Source organism: Poromitra crassiceps, assembly GCF_964638095.1.
Source record: "Poromitra crassiceps genome assembly, chromosome: 1".
NCBI classification, from domain to species: Eukaryota; Metazoa; Chordata; class Actinopteri; order Beryciformes; family Melamphaidae; genus Poromitra; species Poromitra crassiceps.
In genome coordinates this window covers 42,946,949-42,960,105 of record NC_139623.1, presented here as the reverse complement: position 1 = coordinate 42,960,105, position 13,157 = coordinate 42,946,949, and the positions used below count along the sequence as shown (strand labels likewise).

General features: G+C 45.8%; 1 protein-coding gene across 1 annotated transcript in view; it reads left to right on the top strand.

Moving 5' to 3' along the window:
• The window catches only part of lhfpl7 (LHFPL tetraspan subfamily member 7), a gene marked incomplete at both ends in the record, with an annotated part of 238,937 nt that overhangs the window by 70,489 nt on the left and 155,291 nt on the right, over positions 1 to 13,157 (top strand). Inside the window, one exon of the mRNA XM_083639573.1 lies at positions 6,202 to 6,340. Within this exon, the coding sequence (XP_083495699.1) occupies positions 6,202 to 6,340 (139 nt within the window). The remainder of the gene's footprint in view (positions 1 to 6,201; positions 6,341 to 13,157) is intronic.

The window sequence follows — 13,157 nt, the reverse complement described above, 5'->3', positions numbered from 1 at the left end:
ACTTCGCCGTTGGTATGCACGGTTGCATTGACTGATATAGGTTCGGAAAATATTATTGACGTGCGAATTAATCGCATGAAAAAAACGATCCCGATGTGTAAGGACCTTAAGATTATGTATTTCCCTATATGTTTTTAATATTATATCTTTTATTTCATTAAAAGAGCATGTGAACTTGGGCATAAGGGATATGCATACAAAAGCATTTTGGCAAAATACCCAAAAACCAACAGTTCCTCCCCCCTTCTGGCTGGGCTACCTGCTGTAGCCATCCGACCGCTTCAGCTCATTCAGAACGCTGCAGCCCCTCTGGTATTCAACCAACCCAAATTCTCTCATGTCACTCCCCTCTTCCGGGACCTTCACTGGCTTCCCATCTCGGCACGCATTCAATTCAAAACACTGGTTCTGGCCTACAGGGCAGTACACCAGACAGCCCCTCGGTACTTACAATCTATGGTCAGGCTCCAAATCTCTCACCGTTCCCTCCGCTCCTCCACCACCTCCATCTGGGCCCTTCTTGATCTAACTTCTTTCTCTCTCTTAAAAGAAAAAAGAAAAAAACTAACCGTAACTTGTACCACTGTTCCTTCAGAAGTTGTAGTTATCATAGATTGTGTTACATAGTTGATTGCTCTATTGCTGACAAAAATGTGTTATTGTAAGTGGCTTTGGATAAAAGCATCTGCCAAATGACATAATGTAATATGTAATGTAATGTACTCATCAGAAGTATTTGCATGCATAACACATTTGTTGAGACAAAATATGATGAGAAGAAATCAATCCACAAGCTATTAATGCTAGGCTGTGAAAAATGCTACCTTATCTGTAAAGGGTAGACTCGTGGGTACCCAGTGAACCAATTTTCATTCAGAAATTGAGCTGAGAGGTCAAGGGACCCCTTTGAAAGTTTTCCCTCGCCCAAATTTAACCTACGTTTGGAGCATTATTTACCCCCCTTGCCGACAAGCTAGCATATTATGTTTGGTACTAATAATGGATGCCTTAGGTCTTATAGATTCTTCTGATAACAGGATCTCCACTATAGCTTTAAAAATGACCCTACTACAGCCATTTGATTGCCCGCGTTTACAGACCACTCGCAGCCCACCTGCAGTACCTCCACAGGCCACTAGTGGGCCGCGGCCCACAGTTTGGGAATCACTGCCTCTAGAGACAATTACCTGTTGTTAAGCTGGGGTCAGGTGGGTCTACGTGCAGACACTAGAGGGCCAAGGTAACTAGGGGCTTGAAGCGGTCGATAACTGGAATTGCTGTAGGTGGAACTGCAGGGTTCGAAGCTGGGAACTGTTGCAGTTAGGAGAAACTATGAACAAACTGCCGAGGGTAAGCAGAGCCAATTCTTATAGGACCCGAACGTGACATCACATGGCGTTATGACCTCATCCGTGATGTCATAACATTCATCACTGTCGACATCGTAGTAGGAATGATGACACCATCTAACACCTGTGGGATTGAAAAAAACACCACCAAACAATGAAATGGGCCCAGAAATGGAAGATAGGCTACATCACCAATATCTGATTTTAAACTATTTTATGGTGGATTGTTCCTTTAATTTATGCTCCAAAAACAATTCAGTGACACCCAAATGTTTCTGGCCCAGTGCCACAGCTGAGGACCACAGTGGAAAGGGGCGTGTTTTTTTTAATCTTCATCCTCAAAGTTCTAATGATGCTTCATCATCATCATTATCATTACCATCCACTATCTTCCTAATTCTTCTCTTCCATCTCTGTTTAGATCTTCGTCTTCGAGGTTGGGAAAGTTTAGAGAAGCAGGCTTGTAGTCAGACTAGTCTAGGTGGGGAAAATAAATGAGTAGCATTTTTGTGACAAAGCCATACCTTGACTTTAAAAAACACTGGGATAAAGAATTTTCAGAAAAACACATTTATTTTTGCAAAAGTATAAGATGAAACAAACATTTTGATCGATAACGTCCAGCTAGGAGCTCACTTGTGTTGTGTATAAGTTATTTTATCTGTTGACTAAGCAGACTGAGGTGGACCGGTCAAGTCAATGCTTGCATTAATTAGCTCGTGACTAATCATAAAGGAAACACATGTGACCAGGCACTGAAACGGCAATGATCATTTGTGCTGAATTATGGCGACATTTGAATCATGAACAAAATCAAATTAAACCGATAAATTCGCCCAATAAACGGTTCACATTAAAATGAAGAGTCAATGTCCCTTGAAGGAGCCTCTTCTGCACACGCTCTTGTTTAATAACTAGTCAAGGTGCCTTTGTGCAAGGCACTTAACCCCGGCTATTCCCATGCAGCTAGCTGCTCTATGTCCGAGGTGTGAGTGTGTGCAGTGGTGTAATGTAACAAAGTATTACTACTTAAGTACAGTACTTAAGTATTTTTTCCCCTGTATACTGTACTTTACTTGAGTATTTATTTACTCCACTACATTTCCCAAATAAATTGGATACTTTTACTCCACTACATTCCCCCAAGCATCTTAGTTACAAAGTACAATCTGAAGAAATTGGGTAGCCTGCAGGTTTGGCAAATCAGTGCTCCTAGTTTGCAAGTTACGTTAATCACGATCCACACTCCATTGCCAACCGCTATAAAACTCAAGAAGAAGAAGACTTCCACTCAAGCCCAGGCATGTCTTTTGCTTGCTTTTTTAACAGCATTTACTTGTACTTTTACTTTCAATACTTAAGTACAGTTAAAGCAACTACGAGCAAGATTTTCGATAAATGTAATATCGATGCATCACATCTTACCTCTAATAGTAGACGAGACCAACGCAGAGTAGTCTCGCTTGAACCCCGAGTGAATCGGCCAGTGTTAGTCTGTCTGTGGCCAGGGCAGATCAGGAAGTGAAATGAAATGGTTTGCAGCAGCCACTTCGGCAATAACCACAAAATAACTTCCAAAAAACCTGATAGAATATAACGAGAGATGTTCGCGAGAGTAGCAAGCTAGGCAGAGCGAAACGGCGGAAGGCAGGCAGCTGCCGTGAACCGTTTCGTTTCACTTCCGGGTTTATCCGGGCCGCCGGAAGACAGATAGAGAGAGAGAGCCCCCTGGTGACACGAGGTTAGACAGACACAGACTCTATAATCACACGGCTTTGGTCTCAGCTACTATTATAGGTAAGATGGGATGCATCAATATTGTAATTATACTGTTTAATAACAATCGAAAATCTTGCTCGTAGCTGCTTTAATATCAGAACATTACTTTTGAAAATATCAGCTACTTTAAGACTTTTATTCAAGTAATATTCTAATGACTGACTTTGACTTTTACCAAAGTATTTTTCTGGGAAGATATCTACTTTTACTCAACAAGTATGGCTTTTGAGTACTTTATACACCACTGAGTGTGTGCGTAAATGTACATATGGAGAAGAGCGCACGTGCTCAGCAGACCTGGGTAAATGCAGGTCAAAAGAGTCGTCGTCATCAGTGGCACGGTCATCACCGCACTTCAATATGTCCTCCCTACTCCCCTCTCGCGTTCTGCCAAACGCCCAGAACAAGCTCATTAAATCTTCTGTCAGGCGAGGAAACCGCCGGGCTTTCATCCTCCCTCCAGTCACGTCAGTCACATCGGGGACATGCATAATGACACTTGTATTAGGCCTGTCATTCCCACCTGCGTGTTAGACATTTCTCTCTGAAGGCCACCGCCCGCATGCTAATCATTTATATGACTCGTACTGTTTTGTGTGTGTGTGTGTGTGTGTGTGTGTGTGTGTGTGTGGTGTGCATGTGTGTGTGTGTGTGTGGGTGTGTGCATGTGTGTGTCTGTGTGTTTGTGTGTGTGTCGTGCCTGCCCAGGACAGACAGGTTTAAGTGTGTCAAGGGGGATGTGTGGCAGCTTTATCAAAGCATGTGAGTCGATGTGAAGGGCTAACGATGAGCGAGGCATACAGATCAAACAGCACCGTGAAGACAGACAGGCTGTGGGAATATTCACCTGGAAATCCACCACACACACACACACACACACACACACACACACACACACACACACACACACACACACACACACACATGCACACCACACACATGGACTGCCTCCCTCAGGCTAACGCAGTCATACTTACCTGCCACTCACTCAGGAATGCACACATTCCTGTGAGTCTCTTTGTAGGAGTGGAGCCATGGGACAATATGGCACACTGATGATCAGAGTGAAGGGCAGAGTGAATAGCAAGTCAAAACCATAGACTGGGCGTCCGGGTACTGCAGCAGTAGATTCCCTGCCTACCACCAACGCAAGGGTTGCAGGTTCGAGCCCCCGTGTTACTTCCGGCTTGGTTGGACGTCCATATGGGCACAGTTGGCCGTGTCTGCGGGTGGGAAGCCGGATTAACAGTATGTTTCCTGGTCGCTGCACTAGTGCCTCCTCTGGTCGGTCGGGGCGCCTGTTCGTGGGGGAGGGTAACTGGGGGGAATAGCGTGATCCACCCACATGCTACCTCCTAGCTGCCGGTGAACCGGCTTTTTCACAGAGCCGCCTTCTATTGGTCCGTGATCGGTGAGATGCGTGACCACTGGACAGGCAACTTGTCAATCACGTCCAAAAGTCTTTTTTTATCGTCTATTTTACTCTTAACGGATGATTTATATAAAAATGTAACCCTCTATACAGTTGTCATGAATGGTGAAATTAGCTATAGAGACCTTTTTTTTTCTTTCTTTTTTTTACCAGGCTCCTGCTGTAAAGTTGCACATTTTAACATAGAGATGAATGGGGAATGACTCCCTTTTGAAGGCTGCCTCAAGTGGCCATTTGAGGAACTGCAGTTTTTGGCACATATTGGCTTCACCTCTACAAGCCGGAACGCCCCCCTCGGTCAAAACACTAGAGTTGAATATGTAGACTGTTTGGGAGAAAAAACAGGTTATGGTCATGGGATTGGACTGCATGAATTGTATCATTCTGTACAAACATCTGAACATCACAACAGGTGTGATTAAACCCAGTGTGTGTTTCTGGTCTCCTGTCTGTGTTGTGCTCCTAGCTCCTGTTTTCCTCCCCCTGCTCTCAGTGTGTGTGTGTGTGTGTGTGTGTGTGTGTGTGTGTGTGTGTGTGTCTGTGTCTGTGTGCATGTGCGCGTGTGATTAAGCAAATATGTAATGAATGGGGACAGTGCCCTGTTGTTTGGCTATGGGCTGCTGTTTCCAACTGAGAAAGCCATTATCCAGTTAGGAGGATTGACTGTGAGCCCAGCAAGATGCCCAACTACAGCGACCACCAACCACTGCATTACACCTGCAACATGCCCAACTACAGCGACCACCAACCACTGCATTACACCTGCAACATGCCCAACTACAGCGACCACCAACCACTGCATTACACCTGCAACATGCCCAACTACAGCGACCACCAACCACTGCATTACACCTATTGACTTACACATCAATATCAATTGCTTCTGCCGGCTTTTGAAGAGAGTTGAATATATATATATATATATATATATATATATAATGTATATATAAATAAATCTATATATATATATATATTTTTTTTTTTTTTTCTGTGCTTGCAGTCGATGTACTTCTCACGCAAGGGGTCTATGGGAAACCAGCCGGGCGAGTCACCCGTCGCCCCTAACCTCATCGAGGTAGGATAAAAATGGGTCCCATATAGTTAGAAATGTTCGAAGTGAGTTGGTTCTCAGGAACCTGAGTCTCTCCATAACAGAGATCATGTCCGTCAACCACAATTGGAAAGAGGGTGAAGAGGGGGACTTCCATTCCTTCAGAATGAGTTTTTTGGCAACAGTTGTCCCCAGTATGAATCCGTATATTGAGTATTACTCCGCTTTGACGGGGACAAGTTTTGTACAAAGGATGCTCTACAGTGGTTCTCAACAAGTGGTTTGGCGACCACCAGGAGTCCTTGAGGAGGTTCCAGGGGGTCCCCAGCAAACTGATGTATTGTTAAACTTCAACACTTCACTGCTCTAGCACATATTTGACACTGGAGTTGCTCTGCAGTGGACGACAGCAAACGTGGCTGTACTGTGCCAGCTCCCAGCTGTGAATATACTGTATATGTAACCGTAAGGGTGGTACTGAAGCAACCTACTTAAAGGTATAACAAAATTGCTCTGTGTGTGTGTTTGTGTGCGTGTGTATGTGTGTATGTGTGTGTGTATGTGTGTGTGTGTGTGTGTGTGTTTTACAGACCAGTGCGGTGTTGTGTTCAGGAGGTTGCGCTCTGCTGGCAGTCAGCTCCCTGTTGGCCATCATCACCATCTTCCTGCCCAGTGGAGGCTGTGAGAAGAGGATCTGCACGCTGGCTGGATACATGCAGATGGCTGCAGGTTAGTACAGGCAGGCACACACACACACACACACACACACACACACACACACACACACACACACACACACACACACACACACACTCTACTTTCTAAAGCTTGAATTTCTTGGACTTCTACAGTCGTACGCCCCTTCAAAACTCTTTACTTGCTCTTGTATTTCTCTGCGCCTCTCAGATACAAGACATTCTGCCCTCTCTCCAACCCTTTTACCACCCCAACTACCCTTAGAATTTGGCTATTCAATCTTGTTTCACTCACATGATAGTCTCAGTCAACGCCCCCGGATTGTCACCGCGGGCGCCATTCGCAAATGCCCTATACTTTTTCATACATCAATCAATCGGGGGTTGTTATTTTTTGTTTCTTGTTTAAACCGAATGTTTTATGGTCACTCACGATTCAGTAGGTCACCAGTTGGCTTTATCGAAATGTCTATGGAGAAAATGAAAGCGGAACTGACTTCCCGGGGCAAATGACGTCACGAAAAGTCACGTGACTGTTGAGCGCTGTACCTGAACCATTCTGCAGCACACACTGACAGCGCTGCCTGTTACTGTATAAAAAGGAGCTGACTTTGTTGCCCATCAGTCAAAAAAACAACAACCCTGACGACAGCTGCTGCTAGGCAACCAGAGGCGGTACAGCAACCGGAGGGGTGAACAGGCGAAGGGTAGATTTAGAGCCTGCTGTAAAAAGACAATTACAGCTCCTTAACACAGGTCATTGGTTCAGGGCTACGTCGGGACTTATCAGTCCAACAGAGGAGCAGCCCCATAAACAAAGCATGGATTTAGCAGTACATGGGCTTTAAGAGCATATCATACACCACAGCATGTGTCACTAACTGGTACCAGCCTTCACCCCCTCTTGCCTGGCACACTGGACCAGTTTAATAGCAGTGCATGCAAAATGTGACACCTTGTCCTGGTTTGATATGAGAGACTTGGTTGGAGGTGGACTGCTCATTTCTTCACATGCGTTTGTCTCGTGGGGGTGTGTGAGCTCACATTTACCACCGCAGTACTTGACAACACCACCAGAGACAGAGTAGGATTGACTAATTACACATGACATTTGAACCCTGTATTATTGTGTGCGGACAGCCGAGCACTCAACAAGCTCCTTTAACCCATTGATACCTGATGCAGCATTTGTGTGTGAATTTGGAGAAGTTCCCTATGTTTCTGCCTTTGGACTTTTTTTTTTGAAACTCTCCAGCCCCCGTTGAGGAACTTTAGAGTTAATAAGCCTCAAGTTTTGCTGACCACCTCATCTTCCCCCAAGAGTTTGTCTTGCACGTCAGCTGTTTTGAACTGATCGACAACAACAAAACCTATCATCTCTCGCCTGGACTACTGCAACGTGCTCCTGGCCGGCCTACCTGCCGCCAACATCCGCCCGCTTCGGCTCATTCAGAACGCTGCAGCCTGTCTGGTATTCAACCAACCCAAATTCTCTCATGTCACTCCCCTCTTCCGGGACCTTCACTGGCTTCCCATCTCGGCACGCATCAAATTCAAGACACATGGTACTGGCCTACAGGGCAGTACACCAGACAGCTCCTCTGTACCTACAATCTATGGTCAGGTTCCAAACCTCTCACCGCTCCACTAAACTCTACCACTATTCCTTCAGAAGTTGTAGTTGTCATAGACTGTGTTGCATAGTTGATTGCTCTATTGCTGACAAAAATGTGTTACTGTAAGTCACTTTGGATAAAAGCGTCTGCCAAATGACGTAATGTAATGTAACAAACCCTTATCGGTTATTTTTCTCCTCTCGTTTATTTAGCGTCAGCAGCAATTAACATAGCCACTATCCTTGAGAATATTGAGCAGCTGATTCACATGGTGGGAAGTGGCATTTAACTAAGCGTAATTAGAAGCTGAATTCATTGGGCAGGTTAAATGTGTATTGACAAAGCTGGGACTTTCACAGGGCACGGTTAATGGTGGGTTGAAAGTGGTGCTTATTGCTCACAGCCAGAGCCCCTGTCTGACTGCACACTCCAATCAATGAGAAACAGTCTGAACTGTGGCATAGCAAAATTGCTGAGTTTATTGTGCCTGCATTGTGTGTGTGTGTGTGTGTGTGTGTGTGTGTGTGTGTGTGTGTGTGTGTGTGTGTGTGTGTGTGTGTGTGATCCTGTTCTCTGGAATGGAGCTCAGTGCCTAGCGTAGGGCTGGCCAAAATATCGATATTATCTCGATATCGTGATATGAAACTAGATGTCGTCTTTGATTCTGGATATCGTTATATCCTGATGTGGCATAAGTGTAGTCTTTTCCTGCTTTTACAGTAAAGTCATGTCATTTTCTGAACTACAGTAACCAGACTATTCTCGCTGTTCTATTATTTGCCTTTACCCAACTTAGTCAGTATATCCACATTACCGAGGATTATTTATCAAAGAAATGTCGTTGTGTAAATATTTTGGGAAAGCCCCAAATTAGATCTGAACATTTAGCCCACTTTGCAGAAAATACAGAGATATATTATGGTGTATCGCCATTCATACCGAGATATGATTTTTGGTCGATATCGCCCAGCCGTAGTCTAGCGTATTGACAGACGATGCTAAATAACAATGCGGAGCGAGGAGTCAAGTCAAGTCACGTCAAACTTTATTTCTAGAGCACATTTCATACACAAGGCAACACAATGTGCTTTACATACAAAGACAATACAATGTAGAAATGCAGAAAAAAATGCTCCAAATGTCAGAATATACTCACACACACACACACACACACACACACACACAGGAGGCGGTCCTTTGTTCCATTTCTAGGTTGACTCTTGTCCAGGTAGACGGAGGTTTCAGACAGAGCACACAAAGCCCAGAGGAAGGCAGTTCAGAGAGCTGTTTGTTTTCCCAGCCATGCTCCGTGCAAGTGTGCGTGTGCCTGTGTGTGTGTGTGTGTGTGTGTGTGTGTTGAGAGAGTGCTATCAAAGTGGGCCGATAAACGCTGAAACAATTAGATTAAGAACAATGGATTTTCTTCAGGCGGTGCGTGTTATCAGTGCGTTGTGGAGGGTGTGTGTTTCCAGCGCTGTCAGATAGGAAGCAGTGAACTGCTGACGAGACAGACGCTGCTCCTCAACTTTGCCTTTGCTGTTTGCACTGATGGCTGTTTTGATCCCCATACTCCCTATCTCTGACAGCCGAGGCAGACGTGCTGTGTGTGTGTGTGTGTGTGTGTGTGTGTGTGTGTGTGTGTGTGTGTGTGTGTGTGTGTGTGTGTGTGTGTGTGTGTGTGTGTGTGTGTGTGTGTGTGTGTGTAATAGGGCTGGGAGATTTTTTTTGCACTTGAAGCAGGACTAAACCCCAAAACACTTTTTTTCAGCTTTTAACCAATATATATGGCTTTTGGGGTGGTATGTGAAGGATCCTGGTCAAAATCTCCACATTTGAGACCAATCTGTTACAATTTTACAAACCCCTATCATTTCAGCAGCATAAGTGCCCTCTATGGGTTCAACCCTGCTTTTTTTTGTGCCCTCAAATGAATGGCCGATTTGGTACATTGTTACGTCACGGTGGTATTTGCGCGTGCCCCACTCATGTGAAAAATGTTTTTTCCCCCCCCATGTGATTATTACTGTAGTTCACGCGGCGCGAGCCCTTTAAGCGCAATGCATCCATGGGTAATGGCTAATGTTAGCGGCTAGCTAGTTATGTTACATGGCAGTAAAATGCCACTGAATGACCAAATTGATATAACTTTTAACCATTTCGAGTAACACTGTTTCCATACGGATCACCAGCGTTAGTTTGTTGTTTATAACGTGGCTGGCTATATTTCTAACATTCTCTATCTCTGATACACTGTCGATGATTTGATTCGACAGTTCTGGGCACTGGCATTGGCGTTGGCCAATCCTGGCGTGTTCCACCCCCAAATCGATTGTGTTCTGGCGTAAAAGAGTGGGTTCCAGGACAAAACAGGCTCGAGCCAACTACGTTATCTTTAGAGCAGCGCAGAAAATACAATATTCCTGGAATGCGAGTTTAACTAAACAGTTACATGTCCTCTGCATTCTACAACAAATAAAGACATTACAGTTTGTTTTATTTTGTATCTTACATACTTATTGGCCAAGTTATGATAGTTTATTCTGCCAGGGTAAAGAAGGGAGTATAGGCGGCCATCTTGCCTGCAGAGTTTTCAAATCAAGTAGAATACCGTTCTGCCAGAAATCTGGGGGGTCACCGCCCTTTGTAGGGAACGCACAGTGACAATCAAGGCATCCTCATTATCCATTTACTGTCGGCAATATGGAAAATAGGCGAAACTCCCAAAATGTGGGCATATCCCTTTAAGTACAGCAATGCAAACCATCGGCAAACCTGTGTGTGTGTGTGTGTGTGTGTGCAGTGGTTGCAGTGGTAGCTCCACACTGCTGGAAGCCACACTCCAGGCTTATCTGAGAGCTCACCTTCTCTCTCTCTCTCTCTCTCTCTCTCTCTCTCTCTCTCTCTCTCTCTCTCTCTCTCTCCCACTTTCTCTCTCATCTCTCACTCACGCACACACACACACACACACACACATACACACACACACACACACACATACACACACACACACACACACACACACACACACACACACACACACACACACACACACACACACACACACACGCAAAGCCGAACCATAGGAGAGGCTTTTTCGAGGTAAAACTGCCCGGTTGGTTCCTCTCTCAGCCCGGCGGTCCCATGGGGTGAGGTCCAGAATTAGACGGTGAACTTGCTCACCCTCCACTGGTTCAGCACGGCTCCTCCGCCATCAATGTTTTACACTCCAGGGGGGGGAGGCAGCACATTTTGATGTGCTAAGTCAGTGAGCTTTCTCTCATACCATGCATATTTGATCAGCCTGTTTTTCTTCCTGGTCGGAGCCGCTGGAGAGGGTGGACTCTTTGGTGTGTGTGTGTGTAAGGTGTGTGTGTGCAAATGTAAGGTGTCTCTTCCATCTGGGTAGTGTGGAGGTAAAAGCGACCTACCTACCACCGCGGACACCCGGGTTCAATTCCCGGCAGCGGTACTTCCGCTTTGGTCAGACGTTCCTACAGACACAAGTGGCCGTGTCTGCGGGTGGCAAGCCGGTGAGGTATGAGTCCTAGCCGCTGCGCCAGCGCCTCCTCTGGTCAGTTGGGGCCATGCTCAGGGGGGGGAGGAGAACTGGAGGGAAATGGCATGATCCACCCACGCGCTACGTCCTGCCCGTACAGGTGCACCTAATCAATAATCAACAGCTTGATTGATTAGACACCAGTTGCCAGCAGGTCAGCTCATTGCAAACACATTAGAAGATGTAATTGCATAGCATCGACGGATTCTCATACACATACCAATATTATCGACATGTTGGCTTTACACTGGGAATGGGACCCACTGGTACAGAAATACAAAAAGTACAGTCACAGAAACCAGGTCATATCTATTTCTTCATTTGAGCCACTAGGGTGTAGTGTTTCAAGGTAGACGATATATCTGCAATTCTGCATTCACATTGGAGTCAAATTTGATCGACATTTCCACCTCCACGATTAGGAATCACCATGTCAATGCCATGGTTTTTAGGGAGACAGTGAGAAAAGAGAGTGTGTATGACACACACACACACATTGCTAGCGTGCGTAATAGGGGTGTTTATGTATACTACAGTATATATTTATAATAATACCTACTGTAAACACCCATATTACTCACTACTGTAAATATGCACACAAGCAAGCACATGCTGACACACACAATTACATGCACGAACACACACACACACACACACACACACACACACACACACACACTTGTATTTTATTCATCAATGCTCTGGCAGTCCAGTTCCACAGCACTTTAGCTTGGCCCTTAGCACACGGCACGCTCACCGGTGACCTCAGTCGATCTTAACGGCGAGCCGTTCAGGGGGGGTGGGGCGATGGAACGAGCTCTGACGCCGGGGGCGGGGCGATGGAACGAGCTCTGACGCCGGGGGCGGGGCGATGGAACGGCGCTCAGGTGGACTTGCGACATACGAGCTCCCGTCTCCCACTTTATCCCGCTGCATTACGGCCTCATTATCATACAGGGGATGGTTCACACATGATGTGCTCGGGCGGTAACGCGCTGACGATGTTATTCGCTGTGTTGATTGCCTGTTGTTTTGTCTCTTCATTGTTGTGGGCACTCGTGACTGGCTTTCCAGGCAGTTCAGGGGGGGGGGGGGGGGGACACTCCAGCGCCTTAGCGTGGTAAAGCTACTGGTACAGTAAAGTCACAACCAGGGGTGGCCATCTTGGAAAATGGCCGCCTATGCGATGGCCCTATAGCCAAAAATCATCATAAGTGCATGCTCTAACAGTGTGCAAAAGCTCATGTTTTTATCGTCAAAGGCACAATTCCCTCATACATGTAGATTGCACATATCTGTAGAGCATTTCCCGGAGAAGTGGCTGGGCAGTGTGCTATAATAATGTTGGTCGCAGTATCGAGGCCTTTCAACCGGAAGAAACATAAACATTTCCGGAAGTAGAGCCTGCCCATAGCGGCGCTAAAAAATAAGGTGAATAGGCCTTTTTCACAGCAGCCATTTTGTGTCTAAAAGGCAGGACGTAGCACGGGTGCACCAAAACATTAATTAGGGTTTCCCAACTTCCAGTCCATTTAAGTGTTCCAGTGGTGGGGCCCTAATTAGTGAGTTGGTTGCACCTGTGTTTACCCTGCCTTTTAGACACAACATGGCAGCTGTGAAAAAGGCCTATTGGCCGTGTTCTGCGGGTGGGAAGTAGGGTTGTCAAAAGTATCGGTAGT